This window comes from Cricetulus griseus, chromosome 8 (genome assembly GCF_003668045.3).
Source record: "Cricetulus griseus strain 17A/GY chromosome 8, alternate assembly CriGri-PICRH-1.0, whole genome shotgun sequence".
NCBI lineage: Eukaryota > Metazoa > Chordata > Mammalia > Rodentia > Cricetidae > Cricetulus > Cricetulus griseus.
The window spans coordinates 31555063-31578245 of record NC_048601.1 but is presented as its reverse complement, the minus strand read 5'-3'; the positions used below and the strand labels follow the sequence as shown (position 1 = coordinate 31578245).

Genomic DNA, 23183 nt, shown 5'->3' with positions numbered 1-23183 from the left:
CCTGTTATTTATAAAGGTAAGGAAACTAATTTCTTGGACTTCGCTTGGGTCTAAAACAGTCATCTCAAGTCAGAAAAAAATCCAAGCGGGGCTTGGTGTTAAGTACTCCAGCAGAGTCCTTGATTAACAGTGCAAGTGAAACTGCACCACACTGTCTCTGGGGATGCCATTTAGCAACATTAAATTGAAGACATAAATCAGTCTGGCTAGACTCAACTCCCTCTCTGGTTGAGGCAACTGTCCTGAGAGAGATGTCCCCTGGGGAGCTCAGTCTTCTGTGTCACATTTTCTGTGGAGGAGATTCCAGAAACCCCGTGAATTCCCACATGTGAATCCCTTTTCCTCAGACTTATTGCTCAGCCTCTAAGCCTTGAGCCACAGAGCCAGAGAACCTGGAGACCCTGGATGGTTCCACGCTTCTGGACCCTGCAGAATGTCTGATGCGTGTTTGCCCTCCATCTATTCTTTGTTAATTAATTAGTCAGCTCATTAACAAACCATCAGCAATGCCAGCCTTCAGTTGTCCCCACGTTAAGTTTAATTGTGTGCTCTGACTGCTCAAAGCATCCAAAGGCACTGTTAGAGCCAATGAGAAAATGTGTTACTCTGTTGTCTGTTGCTGGCACAAAATACTTACATCTGGGTGCTTGGCAGACAAAGTGGTAGCCAGGCATGGTGGTCCACTCTTGTAATCCTAGCACTCGAGAGGCTGAGGCAGAAGGATTGCTGTGAGTTTGAGGCCACCAGAGGCTACATAGTGAGTTTTAAGACAATCTAGTTTAGAGTGAGACCATGTACCAAAAATGAATAGGAAGAGAGGAGGCTAGATAAATGGCTCAGCAGTTAAGAGCACTGGCTGTTCATTTAGAGGACCCAGGTTCAATTCCCAACACCTACATGGCAAGCTCAGAACCATTCAGGGCATCCAACACCCTCTTCTGGTCTCTGTGGGCATCAGGCACACATGTGATACACTCATAATCATGAAGGAAAATACTCATAAAATAAATAACTCCTTTCAAAAAGCGGTTCTTGCTACTGTAACAAACTACCTGACAGAAGTGACCTGAGGAAAGAAGGAAACTATTAAGATGGTTCATCCAGGAAAGCCCTCGTTTGCCAACCCCTGCAGCCAGGAAGCCACACAAAGTAGGAGAGAACTGACTCCACAAAGCTGTCCTTTGACCTCTGCATGTGTGCTGTGATACTTTGTATGTACTGTACTGTGTATTCTATGTACTGTATGAATACAATATGCACATAATGTAATTTAAAGTGTTTTAAAAGAAAGAAGAAAGGAGGGAGGGAGAAAGGAAAGAAGTTAAGAAGAGAAGGAGGAAGGGAGGGAGGGAGGGAGGGAGGGAGGGGCAACATGAAAAAGTCAGAGATGACAATGGGGCCTGCTTTCCCCTTTCTAGAGCCACCTTTTTGGTTTTTTTGTTTGTTTGTTTGTGTTTGTTTTTTTCAAGACAGTGTTTTTCTCTGTAGCTTTAGACCCTGTCCTGGAACTAGCTTTGTAGACCAGGCTAGCCTCCAACTCACAGAGATACACACACACCTTTAATTCCAGCACTCGGGAGGCAGAGGCAGGTGGATCTCTGTGAGTTCGAGGTCATCTTTGGCTTTGAGAGACCCTGCCTCAAAAAAAGAAAAGAAAATATTTAGTGTGAGCAAACAGCTCATCAGGTAAAGGTGCTTGACCCCAGGCCTGAGGACATAAGTTCCATCCCTGGAACCCATACATGGAAAGACAGATATCTTCTGACCTCTATCTACATACTCACTATGGCAATATACCCTTAGACATTAAATATACATGTATGTGTGTATGTATGTAAATCTACATACACAAAATAAATAAATAAAAATGTAAGAAAGAGGGGCTGGAGAGCTGGCTCAGCAGTTAAGAGCACTGGCTGCTCTTCCAGAGGACCAGGGTTCAATCCCCAACACCCACATAGCAGCTCACAACTGTCTGTAACTCCAGGAGATCAGATGCCCTATACAGGCACACATTGTCAAAACACCAATGCACATAAAATAAAAAATTTAAATGTAATAACTAAATGAGGACAGCCACAGTTTTTAAATTTTACTTTTATGTGTATGAGTACTTACCTACATATGTGCACTATGTGCATGCCAGTGCCAGGGGAGATCAGAAAAGGGCGTTGGATTCCCTGGCCCCGGAGTTAGAGGTATTTGTGAGCTACCAGGTGGCTCTGGGAACCAAGCCTGGATCTCTGTAAGAGAAGCCTTTGCTCTTCATCCACCACTGAGCCATCTCTCCTGCCCCAAGATAGGCACATTTAAGTGGTTTTCCATGGGTTGTGTCTCTGTTTGCATCCAAGACCAGTATTTCTAACATGGATTTGCCAAATCCTTTCCCTTAGATAGCAGGAATGTGATGGGCCCTTGCACAATGAGACCTTGTTCCCAGCTGTGTCAAGAGTGAAGCACTGGCAACTCTGGGCAGGCCCACATTTTCAATTTGTACTCATAAGGGCTGTACACATTGCAGGGCTTCGGAAGTGCAAGCCTTTCATCTCAGTACTCAAGAGGCAGAGGCAGTCAGAGCTCTGAGTTTGAGGCTAGCCTGGTGAGATCCAGAACAGCCTATAAAGAGAGCATAACATTTATTGATGTATGTACGAGCACATGATTTTGTGGAACTGAGCATGTGTGGAGGCCAGGGGCCAACTTAAAGGAATCAGAGCTCTCCTTCCACCAAGTGGGGTCCCCGGGGTCAAGTTCAAGTCATCAGGCTTAGTGGCAAGTACCTTCATCTGCCAAGCCATCTTGGCCCTTTTGTGATATCCGTATTTCTCTTAGCTTTGCATATGTGTTTGTCCAGGAGTGAGCCAGTTCTTTACACTGGCAGCCAGGTCGCTGGCATTGCTACTGAAGTTGCAAAGGTCTTAACTTCAGTGACTGTCAGACTTTTGTCTCTGGGACAAAAATGCCCAAGAAAACAACTTAAAGTGGGAGATTTATTTTGACTTTCGGAGATTTCAGCCCATTGTTTCCTGGAGTTGGCGTCACACAATGGACAGGTCCCCGAATGTCCACTGCCCTGTGCTTCCTCACATCCATTCCCATTTTGGTCCATCTGGGTTCCAGAGTGGTCCACAGTGCAGATGCACTCTGGGCAGTCTTCCTTCCAAAGAGACACACCCAGAGATGTGCTTCACTAATCTCCTGGGAGCCAGTTGAGAGTGAGATTAACGAGAACAGTGGAAGTATGGCATGCCAGCAATTCCTGCTGTCAGAAGGCTGTGGCAGAAAGATCACAGGTTCCAGGCTAGCATGTGCTGTATAGCAAGACCCTGTCAAATGATAACAAACAGTTGGAAAACCCAGCATAGTGGCATACTTCTGTAACCAAGCATTTCGAAGGTGGAGACAGAAGGATCAGAAGCTCAGGGCCCTCCTTGGCAGTATAGTGTGTTGAAGTCACCTGAGATACATGTGACACTATCCATAAATGAATAAACTTATTTATCTAAAAAATATAAAACTTTTCTTAAATCACAGATGTTGTGGAACACGCCTATGTGCTTCACACAGTTGACTGAAGCAGGAAGATTGTTTCAAGTTGAAGGCCAGACTGGACTATAGTATGAGACCTTGTCTCAAAACAAACAAACAAACAAAAGAGGCCAAGCGCGACGCCATAGGCCATTAAATGTTAGCACTGGGGAAACAGAGGCAAGTGGATCCCTTGAATTCAAGCCTAATCTGCATGGCAAATTCCAGACCAGACAGGACTACACTGTGAGGCCCTGTCTCAAGATCAAAAACAAACAAAAAACCTAAGGAACTTGTGAAACAAGATAGTAACATAGACTGAAAATAGCATTGGCTTGAGGGAGGAGGAGAGAAGGGGAGAAGACAGCTAGACTCTGAGCCTGCTCCTTGGGGAGCTGAATATCTCCATTTGCTGTGGTTTGGGTATATTGCCCCCAACAGCTATCCCAAGACTGGTCTTCAACTTGCACGAGTAGAAGCTACTAGAAAGTTTAGGGAGGTGGGACTAGCTCCGGATCTTACACTATTGAGGGTGGGTCCTTAAAGGGGCCCATGGACCACTGGTCTCTCTCTTCTCTGCTTCTGTCCAGAGTTGAGGGCTCCTGCCATGTGTTCCCACCATGGCGTATTGCCTCACCACAGGACCAGAGGCAATGGGCCAACTAACCAAGGATGAGAGCTCTGAGCTTGTGAACCCAACAAACCTTTCCTGCTTGTTTTAGTTTCTTTTATAAAGAACTATTTTATTTAATGTTCATACATGCACATAATGTGTTCAGATCAAATTTCTCCCCTATCCTACACTTTTCCGTCTAAACTTCATGTAGGGTACCAGTATGAAGTGTAATCCTACGTAATCTTAATAATAAAAACCCAGAGTCATATATCGGGGTAAAAGCTGAAAGACCAGAGAAGTAAAGGACTAGCCAGAGTCACCTCTTACCTCTCTGACACCTTGGACTGGAAAGGGCCAAGCTCCTTTCTAATCTCAGCCTTATCACTTCTTCTCTCCACCCAGCCATATCATTCCCTGTCTCCTGTCTGTACAGACCTCCAGACCTCTATGGTTAACTAGTGGCTAGCTCTACCCTCTGATCTTCAGGCAAACTTTGTCAGTACACAAACAAAAGTATGTGCATGGATATGGAAACATCTACTGGATCACGGACAACCTCTCAGGTCCACAAACCTGAAGAAAAATGACTCTCCCTCTCCCAGTAACCATCAGATAGGGATAATAAGACTTCATGATCCCTCCCCTGTCTATGCTGGGATTTTGGCTGGCTTGATCTTGTGCCACTCTTGTATGTAGAGTCCCAGCCAATGTGAGTTTACGTGTACAACTGCGCTGTCATGTCCAGCAAATACTGTATAGACATCTATAGACATCCCATTCACTCTGGCTCTTACAATCTTTCCACTCCTACATGATCCCTGAGCCTCAGGGAGAAAATGTGACACAGGTGTCACATTTAGATCCGAGTGCGCCACAGTCTTTTATTCTCTGAATGTTCACTGTTTGTGGGTATCTTTTAAAAAGGCTTCCATGATGAGGGGTGAGGGATACACAAACTGTAGGTATAAAGATAAGAAAATAGAGGGCATTTTCTTACTATGTCTATTTATCAAAATAATAGTGCTAGTTCTTCCCTAAGGCCTATGATGTAATCAGCAATGAGGTTTTGGTCCAGTTAACGGTTCCATGCATGAGGCCCATCTTACAGAGTGAGCTTTAATTTCAATTAGAACATGGTTGGTTACTCCCTTAGCATTCCTGCCACTATTGTACATCTTGCCAGAGCCATCATTATAGCCGTCATTCAGGACTCACAACTGGTAAAACGTTTCTCTCCCTGTAGTATACGTGGAACTTGCCAGCACTATTGACATAGTTAGTGTTTCTATTGCTGTGAAGAGACACCATGACTTCGGCAACTCTATAAAAGAAAACATTTAATTGTGGCTGGCTTATAGGTTCAGAGGTTGAATCCATTACCATCATGTCAGAAAGCTTGGCAGCGCACAGGTAGACATGGTACTGGGGAAGGTGCTGAGAGTTCTACATCTGGATTGGCAGGTAGCAGGAAGAGTGACACTGGACCTGCCAACCCAAAGTGATACATTTCCTCCAACAAGGCCACACCTCCTTACAGTGCCAATCTGATCATTCAAACCACCACAACTATGAAACCTAGTTAGTAGCAATTAAGCTCCCAGGTTGGTAGTATGACTCAGATGTGTGGTGTCTTCAACAATAAGGTCTTTCTTTTATCATCAGATTCTTGAGAGCAACCAAGAACAATGGTGATAGCCTACAATTTTGGGAGGAGGATCAATGGGACACCACTGACCGATAACTTGAAACCCATACTTGGCACTGGACATTTTATTTGACAGCCAACTGCGTCTGGGAGAGGTATTATCCCCCCAATATAGGGCAACTCCATTTAAACTATGTATTTTTCATATAGTAGTAGGTTTCCATAGCTGCCCACAGTAGGCCATCACACATCAATCATCAGTCAAGTCCCTCTCTCACCAGACACAGCCACAGGCCCAATTCAATCTGGGAATTCACTCAGTTGAGACATCCTCGGGTGGCCCCAGGCCAGGTCAGGTTAACAACTGAAACTAACCAGGACACAAGTCAAACCCATACCACCTATTTGAGATCCGTCAATTTATCATGATGTTAAAAAAAAATAAAGTCAGAAGTAGACACCCACAGCTAAACCTTGAACTGAACTGAAATCCAGATGCAGAGGAGGAGGACTGATGAGCAAAGGTACCAGGCTGGTGAAACCCACAGAAACAGCTGACCTGAACAAGGGAAAACTCTTGGTTCCCCAGACTGATAGCTGGGAAACCAGCATGGGACTTATCCAGACCCCCTGAATGTGGGTGTCAGTGAGGAGATTTTGGAAATCTATGGGGCCTCTTGTTGTGGATCAGTACTTATCACTACCATAGGAATGGACTTTAGGAGCCCATCCCACATGGAGGGATACTCCCTGAGCCTAGACACAAGGGGGTTGGCCTAGGCCCTATCCCAAAGAATATGACAAACTTTGAAGACCCCCTAGGGAAGGCCTCGCCCTCCCTGAGGAACAGAAAGGGTATGGGATAGGTAGGGCATTAGCTGGCAGGGGGCAGGGGAGGAGGGGAGGGAGAGGGACTTGGGATTGACATGTAAAATAATTTTCTTTCTAATAAAAAAGGAGGGGGAGTCTTAACCAGGTGTTGTGGACCATGGCTTTAATCCCAGCCCTTGGAAAGCTGAAGCAGGGGGATCACTGTAGGAGAGAGGCCAGTTTAAGTTACATAGTGAGTTCCAGGACAGCCTGGGCTACAGAGTGAGACCCTGTCTCAACAAAACAAAACAAACCTTTCTTGGTTATTGTGGTGGTTTCAGTGAGAATGGCTCTCTAAGGCTCAAATACTTAATGCTTGTTTCCCAGTTAACGGGCAGTAGAAAAGGATTAGGAAGGATGACCTTGTTGGAGAAGGTAGGCTTTGAGGTTTCAAAAGCCAGGAACCATCTCTCCCTCCCCCACCCCTTTTCTGCCTGCTGCCTGTGTATCAGGATGAAAACTCTCAGCGGCTTCTCCAGTGCCATGACGGTCTTCTTTCTGCCATGCCAATGAACTAACCCTCTGAAACTCTAAGCAAGCTCCCAATTAAATGCTTTCTTTTATAAGAGATGCATTGTATCGATATTTTGGGGTGGGGAAGCTTCCTGAATATGGTGCTACAATTGCAGATCGAAGAGGTTCTGGGGTGAAGAATGTTAAAACTTGGCAGTTAAGTGGCTTGGCAACACCTGCTTTCTCTTAATTTGTGACAGTGAAGGTGGATGATGAGATCCAGTTGGTGAATTCTCAAGGGTGAGGAGAGTTGAGTTTAAATGAGTACTTGCAAATGACTTGACCTTGCCAACTTTGACTCAAGGTCAGGTTGGTTGTGAGTGGGGTGTTGTGGGATTTGGGGGAGAGCTAACCACTGTGTCTTTTTTTTTTTTTTTTTTTTTTTTTTTTTTTTTTTTTTTTTTAGCCCTCTGCTAAATCCGAGGGGCTCTCTCCTGCTTCCTCACCTGCTAGTTCTTTGTGAATGAGTGAAAACATTTCTAAAATGTGACTCCAGGAGGAGAAATCACAGGCTTTTCCCCTTGTGAAACTTGAGAGTGCCCTTTGAGATGCCACCCCCAGACTTTAAGGTAGCTAAAACATTTTTTTAAAAAAGATTCAATGGCTTGTTCATCCTCCAGATGTAGCTATTGACGTGCACGTCACAACGATGTGTCTGAAATTGTGATGGTCCTGATTTATAGGATTTCAATTAAAATATCTGCTAAATAAATTTATTTTTTGTTTTTTTTAAAAAAAAAGTTGCATTGATCATGGTGTCCCTTCAAAGCAAAAGAAAAATAACAAAGATAGTTATACTGCAAAAAAAAAAAATGGGTAAATAAAGAGAAGTCAAGTTTTTAATCCTGACTTAATGATCCTAATATTTCAGGGTGGTCAAATAGTTGATAAGGAGTTGGGTTTTTAACTCTCTCTCTCTCTCTCTCTCTCTCTCTCTCTCTCTCTCTCTCTCTCTCTCCCTCTCTCTCTCTCTTCTCTCTCTCTCTCTCTCTCTCTCTCTCTCTCTCTCTCTCTGTGTGTGTGTGTGTGTGTGTGTGTGTGTGTGTGTGTGTGTGTGTGCATACCTGTACCCTGATGCATGTATGAAGGTAATAGAACAATTTTGTGGAGATGGTTCTCTACTCTCCATCCATCTTTGCTTGGATTCCAGGGATTAAATGCAGGTAGCCAGGCTTTCCCAGCAAGCACTTTTACCACTGACCCATCTCATTGCCTCCTCCCACGCCTGCCCCAGAGTTGTTCTTTAAAGTTGAATCCTGCTAGTAAAATACAAACATGATATAATTAGAATGTCACAATTTTGAGACCTCTCAAGAAGTTAGTAATTCAGAGGTAGCCTGCATTAGTGACAGTTATTGGACAACAGAGATGGCTCAGCAGTTAATAGCACTTACTTACTGCTCTTTCAGAGGACCTAAGTTTGGTTCCCAGCACCCATGCCAGGGCCTCACAACCACCTGTAAGTCAGCTCCAGGGGATCGAGTACCCTCTTCGGCCTTCAAGTGCACTGCACTCATGTGCACATATACACACAGAGACATACACAGACACATAGTTGAAAATAACGCTTGGAGAGTTGGGAAAAGATTTTTCCAATCAAATAGACATAATAAACAAGCTGGTGTAGCTATCACAATATCTAACAAAATAGACTTAAAACTAAAATTAGTCAAAAGAGATGAAGAAGGTCATTTCATATTTATCACAGGAAAAAAACCATCATGATGAAGTCTCAATTCTGAATATCTATGCCCCAAATACAAGAGCACCCTTATGTGTAAAAGAAACATTACTAAAGCTTACATCACACATTAAGCCCCACACACTAACAGTGGGAGACTTCAACACTCCTCTCTCACCACTGGATAGGTCTGCCCAACAGAAACTGTAACAGAACAATGAAGGAACTAACAGATGTCATGAATCAAATGGGCCTAACAGGCATCTATAGAATATTCCACCCAAACACAAAAGATTATACCTTCTTCTCAGCACCCATGGAACATTCTCTAAAATTGACCACATATTCAGTAACAAAGCAAACCTCAACAGATAAAAAAAAATTAAAATAACCCCCTACATCACTAACTGCAGAAAGTCCATAAACTCATGAAAATCGAACAATGCTCAACTAAATCACTACTGGGTCAAGGAAGAAATAAAGAAAGACTTCTTAAAATCCAATGAGAATATCAGCACAATGAAAGACCCGCTCGAAATGCCCCTGAGCCCCCTGCCCCGAAGCTGCCGGAGCCTCCCAAGCCTTCACCCCGGCAGGGCTCGCGCCCCCAGCCCGCCCCGCCTGGCATCGCGCCTCGGGGCTGGGGCCGAGCAACGAGCACCAGGTGGGCAGGCCCGAGAACGAGCACCGGGTGGGCCGGCCCGAGAATGAGCACCAGGTGGGCCAGCCCGAGAACGAGCACCGGGTGGGTCGGCACGAGAACAAACACCGAGTGAGCCGGCCTGGAGCCCTGCCCCTGAGCCCCCGCCCCGCCCGAAGAGAAACACTCCGTCCCAAGGTCTCCGCCCCCAAGGTCAGCCATCAGGAAGGGGGGGGGAATTGAGTCTGCTGTACCAGACACCAGACCTTGAGAATATGCTGATCTGGAATGGCTCTGTGTCTCATTTGAACCATCCAATGGAAATGATTCTGTATTTCGCCTCATTTGAAAGACTCTGTGTTTCACCTCATTTGAATAACTCTGTACTTTGCCTCATTTGAATAACCCTGTATAGCGCCTCATATACATTGACCAATGGGAATAGCTCTGTATAATGCCTCATTAGAATTATCCAATAGAATCCCTGCTCCTAGCTTGCGCCTTTTTCCCTATATAAGGACCCCTTTCCCTTGGCTCGAGGCGCTTAGCCACACAAAGGCTGAGTCGCCCCGGGTGCCCGCGTCTCCAATAAAGCCTCTTGTTTTTTTGCATCCAGTTCGTGCCTCGCTGATTCCTGGGTGTGTGGGTCTCCCTCTACGAAAGTGCCTCTTCGGGGGTCTTTCACACAACATAACCAAACTTATGGGGCACAATGAAAGCAGTGATAAAAGAAAAGTTCATAGCACTAAATGCCTACAAAAAGAAACTAAAGAAATCCCACACTAGCAAATTAACAGAACAACTGAAAGCTCTATAACAAAAAGAAGCAAACTCACTCAGGAGGAGTGGATGGCTGGAAATAATTAAACTGAGAGCTGAAATCAACAAAACAGAAACAAAGAAAACAATACAAAGAATCAATGAGATAAAGAGTTCATTCTTTGAGAAAATAAAAAAATAGAAAAACCTTTATCCAAACTAACCAAAAGACAGAGAGAAAATATCCAAATTAACAAAATCAGAAATAAAAATGGGGACATAAAAATAGACACTAAGGGGCTGGAGAGATGGCTTAGAGGGTAAGAGCACCGGCTGCTCTTCCAGAGGTCCTGAGTTCAATCCCAGCAACCACATGGTGGCTCACAACCATCTGTAATGAGATCTGGTGCCCTCTTCTGGTGTGCAGATATACATGGAAGCAGAATGTTGTATACATAATAAATAAATAAAATCTAAAAAAAAAAATAGACACTAAGGAAATCCAGAGAATCATCAGGTCATACTTCAACACCCTGTACTCCACAAAATTGGAAAATCTAAAGGAAATGGACAATTTTCTGGATAAGTACCACATACCAAAATTAAATCAAGACCAGATAAACAAATTAAATAAACCTATAACCCCTATGGAAATACAAACAGTCATCAAAAGTCTCCCAACCAAAAAAAGCCCAGAGCCAGATGGTTTCAGTATAGAATTCTACCACAATTTCAAAGAAGAGCTAATACCAATACTCCTCAAATTGTTCCACATGATGGAAACAGAAGGAACATCGACAATCTCTTTTTACGAGGCTACAGTTACCCTGATACCAAACTACATAAAGACACAACTAAGAAAGAGAATTACAAACCAATCTTCCTCATAAACATTGATGCAAAAATACTCAATAAAATACTGGCAAACAGAATCCAAGAACACATCAGAAAAAAATGTCCACCAAGACTAAGCAGGGGCTTTATCTCAGAGATGCAGGGATAGTTCAAAATATGAAAATCCATCAGTGTAATCCACCATATAAGCAAACTGAAAGACAAAAACCAGGTGATCACTTCATTAGATGCTGAAAAAGCCTTTGACAAAATTCAACACCCCTTCATGAGGAAGGTCTTGGAGAGGGCGATGGTACAAGGAACATACCTGAGCATAATGAAGGCAATATACAGAAAGCCATCAGCCAACATCAAACTAAATAGAGAAAACCTCAAAGCAACTCCACTGAAATTAGGAACAAGACAAGGCTGTCCACTCCCTCCATATCTATTCAATATAGTACTCAAAGTTCTAGCTAGAGCAATAAGATAACAAAAGGAGATCAAGGGGATACAAATTGCAAAAGAAGAAGTCAAACTATTACTATTTGCTGATGATATGATAGTGACCCCAAAAATTCTACTAAGGAACTACTACAATTGGTAAATACCTTTAATAATGTAGCAGGATACAAGATTAACTAAAAAAATCAGTAGCCCTCCTATATATAGATGATAAACAGGCTGAGAAAGAAATCAGAGAAACAACATCCTTTAAAATGGCACAAATAACATAAAATATCTTGGGGGTAACTCTAAACAAACAAGTCAAAGACCTGTATGACACAAACCTTAAGTCTTTGAAGAAAGAAATTGAAGAAGACATCAAGATCTCCCATGTTCTTATAGAGGTAGGATTAGCATAGTAAAAATGTCAATCTTACCAAAATCAATCTACAGATTCAATGCAATACCCAGGAAAATTCTTCACACACTTCGAAAGGACAATACTCAACTTCATATGGAAAAACAAACAATCTAGGATAGCCAAAACAATCCTGTACAATAAAGGGACTTCTGAAGGCATCACCATACCTGACTTCAAACTATAGAGCTACTGTAATGAAAACAGCTTTGTATTGGCAGGTGAACCAAAGGATTCGAATCAAAGACCCTGATATCAATCCACACACCTATGAACACCTGATTTTTGACAAACAAGCTAAAATTATAAAATGAAAAAAGAACACACCTTCAAAAAATGGTGCTGGCATAACTGGATGCCAACATGTAGAAGAATACAAATAGGTCCAGGCACAAAATTCGGGTCCAAATGGATCAAAGACCTCAACATAAATCCAACCACACTGAACTTTATAGAAGAGAAAGTGGGAAATAGCCTTGAACATATTAGCACAGCGGACCACTTCCTAAATATAACACCAGTAGCAAGACACTGAGAGTAACTATTAATAAATGGGACCTCCTGAAACTGAGAAGCTTCTGTAAAGCAAAGGACATGGTCAAGACAAAACCACCCCCTACAGAATGGGAAAAGATCTTTATCAGCACCACATCTGACAGAGGACTGATCTCCAAAATATAAAAAGAACTCAAGAAACTAGACATCAAAAGACCAAATAATACAATTTTTTAAATGGGGTACAAATCTAAAAAGAGAACTCTCAACAGAGGAATATCAATTAGCCAAAGAAATCTCAATGAAATGCTTAATATCCTTAGTCATCAGAGAAATTCAAATCAAAACAACTCTGAGATACCATCTTACACCTGTCAGAATGGCCAAGATCAAAACTCTGAAGACAGTTTATGCTGGAGAGAATGTGGAGTAAGGGAAACACTCCGTCATTGCTGCAAATTTGTACAGCTGCTTTGGAAATCAGTACAGTGGTTTCTTAGAAAACTGGGAATCAATCTCCCTCAAGACCCAGCAATACCACTTTGGGCATATAACCAAAGGATGCACACTCACACCACAAGGACATTTGCACAATTATGTTCATAGCAGCATTATTCGTAATAGCCAGATCTTGGAAACAACCTAGATGCCCCTCAACTGAATGGATAGGGAAAATGTGGTACATTTACACATGGAGTACTACTCAACGATAAAAATACAGTGACATCGTGAAATTTGCCGGCAAATGGACAGAACTAGAGAAAGCCATCCTGAGTGAGGTAATCCAGACTCAGAAAGACAAATATAATATGTACGCACTCGTAGGTGGATATTAGACATAAAGCAAAGGACAACCAGACTACGGGCCACAACAGCAGAGAACCTAAGAGCGCCATACATGGATCTACCTAGGAGGTAGAAAATAAGACAAGATCTTCTGAAATTGGGAGCATGGGCAATAATGGGAGGGTAGAAGGGGAGAGGGGAGGAGGGAAGGGGAGTGAAGAAAAATGTATGGCTAAAAAAACTGGCAAAAAATGACTTCTGTGGGAGAAGCTGATAAACACAGCATAAACAGAGGTCAGATAAAAGTGAAGATAGTTTTACACAGGTGCAGAATAAACTGGCACCTTGCAAAGTGCAGGCTCAGTCACACAGAACCAGCAATCCCACCAAGGGAAGGTGATCTTGGGTCTTGTAAGAGACAGCTGCTTCATCTTGCATCTTGGAGGCAGTTGGGTAAGCCTGAGGCAAATCCAGTATTCTGCACCTGACGCAAACCAGGTGTGGAGGGCTCGAGATCCTTGCACTTACAGATTAAGTATGCAGGGTTGTCTCTTCAAGAGGTGTATAAGCTGTTTTCTGGGAAAGGATGTGGCTGGGGATGGATGTGGTTAATATCCTGGTGACCTCTGGGCTATCGGTATGGCCAGGCCACACCTGACTCCCACAGACTTAACGTTTATCTCAGTCATCCTCTCTAGACCCTTAAGCGTAGTTTCTCTGCCAATAGATCCCATCTTTATGGAAGAGGTCACATGTATTTTACAAAGAGTTTCGATGTAGTCATGCCTTAAGCTTTCTTTTACAAACATGGGATTGAGTTCATTATCACCAGGAAACTTTTTTCCAAAATTGGGCTGGGCTTTAATATGCCTAAAAAAAACAGTGTCAGGCTCTTGAAGTTTGAATGAACACTAGTTACCAGTAGTGCTAAGCAGACTTCCTTTTTGCCTCATGCAGATTATTGCTTTGCTGGCCATGTTGTTTGCAGAGACCCTCTTCCCCCCAGCTCCTCCACACAACCAGGGTGGCTGTAAATTTTATAAATTCATTGGAATGATCAAGTCAAGAGGCAAACTGGAAAATATAGTTCTTCTCCACCCTTGCAAAATAGTTTAAGATTCCAAAAAATTGTTCTATCTGGTGAACTCAGTTCTGCAGATGATGTCTGTGTGGCAGTTTATTCCTGCCAGGAAAATCTCTAAGACTATGTTGACCAGTCTGCAACCATTTTGACTTTTTAAAATACATTATTTCTTCAGGCATGGTTGTGCATACTTTTCATTTGAGCACTGAGAAGGCAGAGGCCAACCTGGTCTACATAGTGAGTTTAAGGACATCCAGAGCGACACAGTGTGACTGTCTCAAAAAAAAGCCAAAAAACCCCACATTTTCCCATTTATTTAGTTGTGAGTGTGTGCCCTGGTGCATGGGGAGGTCAGAAAACAACTTGTTGAAATTGGTTGGCTTCTACTATGTGGGTCCTGGGGATCAAACTCAGGTCGTCAGGCTTGGTAGCAAGCAACTTTACACATTGAGACATTTTGCCAGCCCCATTTTGATTTTTGTATTATCAGTAGTAAGCTAATAACAGAGAGCTTTAAAAGGGCTGAATCAAACTAAGAGCACCCGAGTCTTGTGAGCAACCTCAGAAATAGTGTAAGACACTGGTCAGATGCTTCACTCTCCGAAAATCCTGGCCCAGGTCAGCATCCCAGGTGCTGCCTCTCTGGAGAAAACATTTGCTTTATGGACTCTCTAAAGAATAAACACAGAAAAAGACATCACACAATGCAAATGTCACGTACACACAGAAATAAAGAAGGAAGGAGGTAGGGAAGGAAGGAGGGAGGGAGGAAGCTGGAGGAAGAGAGAAAGAAAGGAGAGGCTAGGGATGTAGCTCATTTAGTGATTGCCTAGCATGCACAGAATCCTTAGCTTGATCCCCAGAACCACATAAAAACATGATGGTGCATGCCTATAATTTGGCACTCAGGAGGCAGAGGCAAGCAGGTCAGAAGTTCAAGGTCATTGTTGGCTACTTTGGGAGTTATGTCTAACCAGGAGAACAGGAGACTCTGTCTCAAAACAAACAATGAAGCAAAACAAACAAAAATACCTAAAACTGAAAGACAAGGAAAATGTTTGGAAATAGAGTTAGAAATTTGGGAGATGCATTGAATGCAATTTTGAAGCTTGTTTGGATTTTTTTTTAGTTTTTCAGATAGCAGCTTGCCACTGACAGCCAAGGTGCCCTGAAACTTTCTTTCTGCCTCAGCCTCTTAGATTCTGGGATTACAGGTGCATCCCATGACACTCACCTGTGGGGTTTCATTGTTGCATTTTGTTTGTGTAAGCTTTGTGCTGAAAACCTTTTGAGAGAAAGAGAGGGGGGGAGAGAGGAGAGGGAGAAGAGACAGAGAGAGGCAGAGAGACAGAGAGAGAGAGAGACAGAGAAACATTGGCGGCTCACACCTGTAATTCCAGGTCTTGGGAGACTAAGACCGTAGAATCAGCTCAAGGCTGAGGCCAAACCTGAGCTACAGAGTAAGACCATGCTTCTAAATCAGTAACAGAGAACAGTAACATTTTTCTGGATACGGTTTTATTAAGCACAAAACAATCCTCTCTAACTTTAGTTTTGGGTCATGTCCATGCCAGATATACCTCTAAAGGACCTAGACTTTCTTGTCAGTCCCAGGGACACAGCAGCCCTCAAAAGACGTCTGGAGTTTCCCCTCTTGTGGACCTGGAAGGTCACTGATTCTCCAATGCTTTGGGCTTCTTTGAATGGCTTCAGTGCAGGGGAGCAGGTGCAGCATGGAGGCAGGTGGAGGTAAGCTCAAAGATGCTGACCATTCTCATTGGGAAGGTACTGGTAGGAATACTTGTAGATAGATGAACCATTTGTTCGTAAAGTCTGGAAACTTGAGAGACTACAAGGCACTCCAGGCTCAAAGGCCACAATATTCTTGTCTGTGCTCCAGATACAGCATCTTTCTCCGCTACTTTCACTCCTTCCTTAAATGGAAGTTGTGAATGTCAATGGAGTTCTTGCTGGGCATCGTTATGGTGTCTGATTGAAAGGGCTGAAAATGAAATACTTGTTTGAAGTTAGTTTTAAGAGAATCTCATTCTGAAGCTTAGGTTGTCCTGAAACCCATTCTGTAGCCCAGACTGGAGTCAAACTCAGAGCAATCCTCCTGCCTCCATCTCTCAAGGGTTGGAACTAAAAGTGAGAGACCATGTACTGTTCCTTGTTTGAATCTTAATGAGAAGAAAGGGCCTATGCAAAGACATTTACATCCACATGTGATGATTTTAAAAACAGGTCACTCCTGACTTACAACAAAAGGAGATACTTTTTCAATCAGTTTCTTTAAATTGATTAGGTATTCTTGTAAAAAAATGTTAAAAATAAAACTTTTGATATTGAAAGATCTCTAAAATAAAAGGGCTTATTGAGCTGCTTGATGCTAGCTACAAAAAGAACCAGGTTCAGGGACAGATTTTTCCAATTCGAGGTATATAGAAGAGATAGAAATTGGGAAAGGTCCATGGTGGCAGAGAGTGGGGATGGGGGTAGGGGTGGGAGGTGAGTGCTCTTCCACAGGACCCAGGTTCAATTCCCAGCACCCACTTGGCAGCTCACAACTGTATGATTCCTGTTCCTGTTCTGGGGTCCCCCAGAAACTGACATCCATGGCAAAACACCAATGCACATAAAATAAAAATAAATACATCTAAAAAGAGAGAAAGAGGGAAAGGACCATGGGGGGCAGGAATGGTGGAGCAACTTGTCCAAAAAGGAAAAAAGAAATTCTTTTACTTCTAGTTTACACTAAGTACAAAACTTCAGGGGCTGGATGTAACTCATTGGCTGAGTGATTGCCTACCAATCCTGGGTTCCATGCCCAGTATTGCATAACAGGTGTAGTGGTGGAGGCTGGAGGATCGGGAGTTCAAGGTTATCCTCAGTTACATAGTGAGTTTGATGCCAGTCTGATATACAAGGGACTCCCATTTCAAAAACCCTTTAAAGGCAACTTTAGAAAACAGTGGGGAACTAGACATAGAGGCACCTGAACGTTAGCCCAGAACTCTCTGGGTATTCTAGGCAGACAGTAACTCTCAATCCTCTTGCCCCAGCCTCCTGAATGCTGGAGTGATAGGCATATGCTAGCCTGGACTACATAGTGAATTCCAGGCCAATCTGGAATGCATAGTGAGTCTATGCCCAGGATCCCCAAAGAAACAAAACAAAATGAAGGGGGGGTGGGGAGAAGGAGGAGGAGAAAGAAAGAAAAATGGGCAAAAGATGTTTACAAGCACCCAAGAGAAAATATTCAAATGAGCAATAAATATGGAAAAGGTGATCAGCTTCATTAATCAGGGATATGCAAATTAAAACCAAAATTAACTCTGCCCAAGAAGCCAGATGCAGGAGAGGACACGTTGTCTGATTCCATTTATAGGAACTTCTAGTGACAGAAAGCAAATCAGTGGCCCTCTGGGGGTGGAGATGAGTGAGGCTGGCTGGTGGAAGACTGGGAGCGCCTTCTGGGGTGCTATAAACACTCAATGTCTTGGGGGGATTTTATAAGTTGTCATCAGTCCTTAACAAGTATAACTAACCTGGGTTGTTCATGGGTATGTATTCTATATTTCAATAAATAAACTTAATTTTGGGTCAGATTCAGTCCTTATCTAGGGACTGAGACAAGGAGATTCCTAGAGCCCCATAGTGTATGGCCAGTCTGGGTAATATGGTGAGATTCTGTCCCCAAAATTAAAAGAAAAGAGGATCTGGGGTGAAGCTCAGTCAGTAGAGTGTTTGCCTATCATGCCCAAGCCTTAGGTTTGATCCACAAAAGGCTCCAGATAGAGTACATGCATGCATCTACTCAAGAGGTAGAGGCCAAGAGTTTAAGGCAATCCTCATCTAACACAGAGCTCAAGGTCATCGTGGGCTACATGAGACCCCATGGAATGGAAGAAGGGAGGGAAGGAGGGGGAGGAATTGATTTTCTTTAAAGCCCAATAAGATATCACTACATTTTCATCAGAATTGCTAAAAGTAGGGTTGGTGAGGTGGCATATATATTATGCTTACCAAAAATATACCTAACATATGTATGTTTTTACCAAAAATAGCTACAAAATAACTCATAGCAACAGAGTTTTTTGAGACAGAGGCTTTCACTGTAGCTCAGCTGGTCTTCAACTTTCATTTATCCTTTTGCCTCAGCTGTCTGAAGGCTGCAATCACAGGTGTGTGTCATTGTGAACAGCCAGGCAAATCTTAAAGACAGTGTTCTAATTAGTTTTTTTGTGTCTATGATAAAAACATTCTGATCAAAAGCAACTTGAGAAGGCATTTATTAGGCTTACACTTTCATGTCACAGTCCATATTTAAGGGATCTTAGAACAGGAACTCAAGCAAGAACCTGGAGGCAGGAACTGAAGCAGAGGCCATGGAGAAACACCGCTTACTTATCTCCTTGATTCCCATGGTTTGCTCAGCCTGCTTTCTTACACAGCTCAGCACCACCTGTTCAAGGCTGGCACCTTCCTCCATAGGCAAAGCCCTTCTCCACCAACTAGCAGTCAAGAAAATTCCTCATAGACACGCCCATAGGTCAGCCTTAATCGGATGGAGGCAATTACCCAATTGAGGGTCCCTTTCCCAAGTTGGCAGCAAGAATAATCATCATAGGCGGGCGTTGGTGATGCACGCCTTTAATCCCAGCACTTGGGAGGCAGAGGCAGGCGGATCTCTGTGAGTTCGAGGCCAGCCTGGTCTCCAGAGCAAGTGCCAGGATAGGCTCCAAAGCTCGAAAAACCAAAAAAGAAAGAAAAGAAAAAAATCATCATAATGTATAAGACAAGTGACTAAAAACAAAACTACCTATTTTGATTCTATTCGACTAAGGTGCCAAAAAGTCAAAGGTAATTTACAGTATTAGAAGTCAGGACAGAGATCCTAGTTGGGATCTCTAGTTGGGGGTGAGGAGAGACTGACAATCAGTGGGGGTTGTGATTTTTTCTTTGTTTCTCTTAGATTGCTTACAAATCTAAGAAAATATGTATTTATTTATTTAAAAAATTTGGCGGGGGGAGACAGGGTTTCTCTATATTGCTTTGGAGTCTGTCCTGGAACGCATTCTGTAGACCAGGCTGACCTCGAACTCACAGAACTCGTGCCTCTCCCTCCAGAGTGCTGGGATTAAAGGAGTGCACCACCAACGCCCGGCCTATTTTATTCTTTTTTGGGGGGTGGGGGGGGGAGCGCTTATTCTATGATCTACATTTTTGCAAACATTTGAAATATCCTTTTCTTTTTAAGGTGTAGTTCAGGCTGGTCTCAAACTCGTAATCCTCCTGCTTCATCGTCTGACGTTTGCCTACTGGCAGGAGCTGGACAAATCTTTTTAAAGAAAAAAAAAAGTAAGGCAATTTTCAGACACCTTCCTCAATATATAGGATGATGACAGACCGCGCTATATTCGCAGAGACGTCTAGATGAGCAGTGGAAAACAAGTGTCGTTTGAAACGCTGTTTAAATATTTGCAGCTTTTGTCATCCTGGCTGCCAGCACCAAATCGGACGAAGTCGGTTTTCTGTCTCCTCTGCTTTGCAGTGGTTCCCGCTGTCCCCCCCTCCGGCAGCCGCAATGGTTTAGCCCGGCTTCCCCTGGGGAAACCCCTTGGACGGAGCGCGGCCCCCGCCGAGAGACCACTTGGATCCCTCCGCGTCAGGGGTGGGCCGGGGAACCTGTGGGCCGGGTACGAGCCTGGGCTCTGATTGGCCGTGGCAGGAGTAAACATCCGGAGAGGTGGGGCGGGGCCGGAAGTGGAAGAAGAAGGCGGCGGCTGAGGCGGTTCAGGAGCTTTTTTAGAGCTGGAGTCGGAGTTTCAGGTGCCATGGGCCCGGTGAAGAAACCCTGAGGGGACGCGAGGCTGGGCATGGCCGGCGCTCGGGCCGCCGCCTCCGCCGAGGCGGGGTCCACCGCCTCTTCGGGCAACCCGCCGCCTCAGGAGCCGGGGCTTGGGGAGCTGCTGGAGGAGTTCTCCCGGACTCAGTACCGGGCCAGGGACGGCGGCGGGGCGAGCGGCTCTAAGGTGAGCCCCAGAGGTGCAGCGACCTGGAACTGGTCCGGTGCTTGAGTTACTGAGGGAAGACTGCGGCTAGGGATGGGAGGAGAGCGGGAAGGGGACCGCCCTGGGGAGGCACAGGAGAGGAACTTATCCAGGATATGGACTCGGAGATAAGGGTCCGGCTTAAAGAGGGAGGACCACAAGGCTCTTTTGGGGGGGGGGGGTTGCTTTAGACCAGGGATTTTGGAGGTCAAGGGTCGGAACTGCGGGCCAGGTGCAAAGGTTATACTGTAGGAAATAGAGAAGATTGCTACCCTTCATGAGCCTAGAAGGGGTTGCCAACAGTTAAAAAAAAAAAAAAAAAAAAAAAAAAGTCTAAAACCGAAGTAAACATGGAGAGGAGAATCCCTCTAGACCAGAGATCAGAGTAGGAATCTGGAGTAGTGGGGCTTTATGGAGCCCGGCGAGCAGCTGAGTGTGTCGCCTCCTTATAAGGTGCCAGCGTGACTTTAGGCCCTTCCCTTTCCTTTCCTGTAGCGCAAGAAGACAACCCACATTCCCTTTCTGTTCCTTTTCTTCAGAAAGAAGCCTCTATCGTCCCCCACCCCTGGAATTTCCCTCTATTCTACTTACCAGGCTTTGAAAGATTCTGGTCTGATTGAGGCAAGCTTACATCAGCACTGGTAGACCCTACCCCTTCTCATTGCAGTGTGGCAGCTTTAGCATTACATTTACTCATCGGGGTTTGTCTATACTGGGCCATAAACTGGTTTGGCCTCCAGAGGTTACCTTGGGGCTGGGACATGCTGTAGGTGGCATCTTCTATTAGTCTTGGAGGTAACCTAGGAAAGACCAGTAATGATGGGGTATTATCACTCCAGATAACCAAGTACCTTTCAGATTATAATTGGTATAATTTGAGATACTACTTAAATGCAAAGATTTCTTGGTCTTAGATTCTCTTAAATCACAATTTCAGGTGGTCCGATCCTAGAATTTGTAATGTATGTGTGTTCAGATAGGTCTTAAATTCACTACGTATCCAAAATCAAGTCGTGCACTCCTGATCCTCCTGTCTCCACTTTCAAGTTCTGGGGTTATACAGGTGTGCACCTTCATGCTTGGTTTATGTTGATGCTGGAGATGGAACACAGGTTTTTATGCATGCCAGACATGCACTTTACCACCTGAGATACATCACCAATCTTGTCTGTTTTGAGATATGGTCTTTCTCTGTGGCCCTGACTTGGCCTCACATTATGTATCCCAGGATGGCTTGGAACTAATGATCCTCCTGCCTTGGCAGCCCAAGTACTGCTTACAGGTGTGAGCCATCACACCTGACTTCAAGGAGAATCTTTTAAGTGGTTACAGGAGGCATGTGGTTTTTGACGGATCCCACCTCCCTCTTAATTTCTCCAAAGATTAGAGTTTACAGGCTGAACCTTAACTTTCACACAGCTGGTCCTAATACTGTTCAGGGCCTCATGGTGTCTTGCAAAGTTGATGTGTTACAGGTTGTAAGCTTTTCTTCTAGCGGGCTTTTCTCTGAATTGTGAACAAAAGGAGTAATTTTAGAGGGAGCCTTGCCTTCACTTTTATAAGCAGATGACCTGGAAGGAGGCAGCTGTCTACAGCTTTTATTTTGCTGACTGCTAGAGCTGCTTTATTTTTGTAGGAGTTGTTGAGACATGGTCTTGCGCTCGTGTGCTCTCTCTCTCTCTCTCTCTCTCTCTCTCTCTCATATATATATATATATATATATATATATATATATATATATTGGCTTTGAACTCTGCATCCTCCTGCCTCAGCATCCCATGTACTAGGATTGCAGGTGTGCCCCACCATGCCTGGCTGACAAGAGCTTCAAATATTAGCTTGGGGCTGTCATCTTGTGCCAAAGAAATAGGATGTATTAATGCTATTATAGTAACCTAAAGCAAGAGTTACTGTTGCTTGTTTTTTTGAGACAAAGTCTCACTATGTGGCCCAGCTTGGCCTTGAATTTTTATCCCTCTTGCTTCAGCCTTCCAAGTGCTGGGATAACAGGCATGTGCCACTACATCTAGAAAGAATTCTTACATTTTATGTAGACGCTCTCTAGTATTGACTACATACAGTCTATGTGCATGTGTGTGTTTTGTTGTTTGGTTTTTTTTTTTTTTTTTTTTTTCAAGACAACCTTCCTTTGTGTACCTCTGTCCTGGAACTCACTGTGTAGACCAGGCTGGCCTTCAACTCAGAGATCCACCTGCCTCTGCTTCCCGAGTGCTGGGACTAAAGGCATGTACCACCACCTGGGCAAACTACAGTTTTACATGCCGTGTGGATGATGGGTTTAGGTACCTTTCTGAAGCATATAATGTGAGTTAACATAGAAGGGCCTGTTTCTTCCCAGCATTGAATGATTGTCACAAAAACACTTGTCACTTCCAGTGGCCTCTTTGTGTCATGGGCTATTTAATTCTCATGACCTCACAACCCAAGAATCTTCTTCATGCTCAAGTCTCTGTCTCTATGCAGGTTGAACGCATTGAGAAGAGATGTCTGGAGCTATTTGGCCGAGACTACTGTTTCAGCGTGATTCCAAATGTGAATGGTGATATCTGCGGCCACTACCCCCGCCACATCGTATACCTGGAGTATGAGAGTTCTGAGAAAGAGAAAGACACGTGAGCATCCTGTGACCATATTGTGCATGTCTGGTAGACCTTAGAAGCTCATCCCCAGGGTCAGGAAATTGGGCAGGGCATGCTCTTTCCCAGGTGGTGTTGAGTTACTGGCATCTTTATTTACTTATGAGTTTGAGTTTGATTGGCAGAGTAGTGCAGCATAGCATGAGAAGTAAAGAGT

General features: G+C 43.9%; 1 protein-coding gene and 1 long non-coding RNA gene across 5 annotated transcripts in view; one reads left to right on the top strand and one right to left on the bottom strand.

Moving 5' to 3' along the window:
• Nucleotides 1-20075: 20075 nt before the first annotated feature.
• The window catches only part of Mtmr14 (myotubularin related protein 14), a 44374-nt gene continuing 41266 nt past the window's right edge, over nucleotides 20076-23183 (top strand). For 3 of the 4 annotated variants that reach the window (XM_027429068.2, XM_027429070.2, XM_027429069.2), the window contains exons 1-2: nucleotides 20076-20351; nucleotides 22854-23002. In XM_027429068.2, the coding sequence (XP_027284869.1) occupies nucleotides 20196-20351; nucleotides 22854-23002 (305 nt within the window). In that variant the 5' untranslated portion in view covers nucleotides 20076-20195. The remainder of the gene's footprint in view (nucleotides 20352-22853; nucleotides 23003-23183) is intronic. The other variant, XM_027429067.2, reaches the window with a different exon arrangement.
• LOC118237962 overlaps nucleotides 20691-23183 on the bottom strand; it is an 87684-nt gene continuing 85191 nt past the window's right edge. Inside the window, exon 3 of the long non-coding RNA XR_004771104.1 lies at nucleotides 20691-21169. This is a non-coding gene — a long non-coding RNA (uncharacterized LOC118237962). The remainder of the gene's footprint in view (nucleotides 21170-23183) is intronic.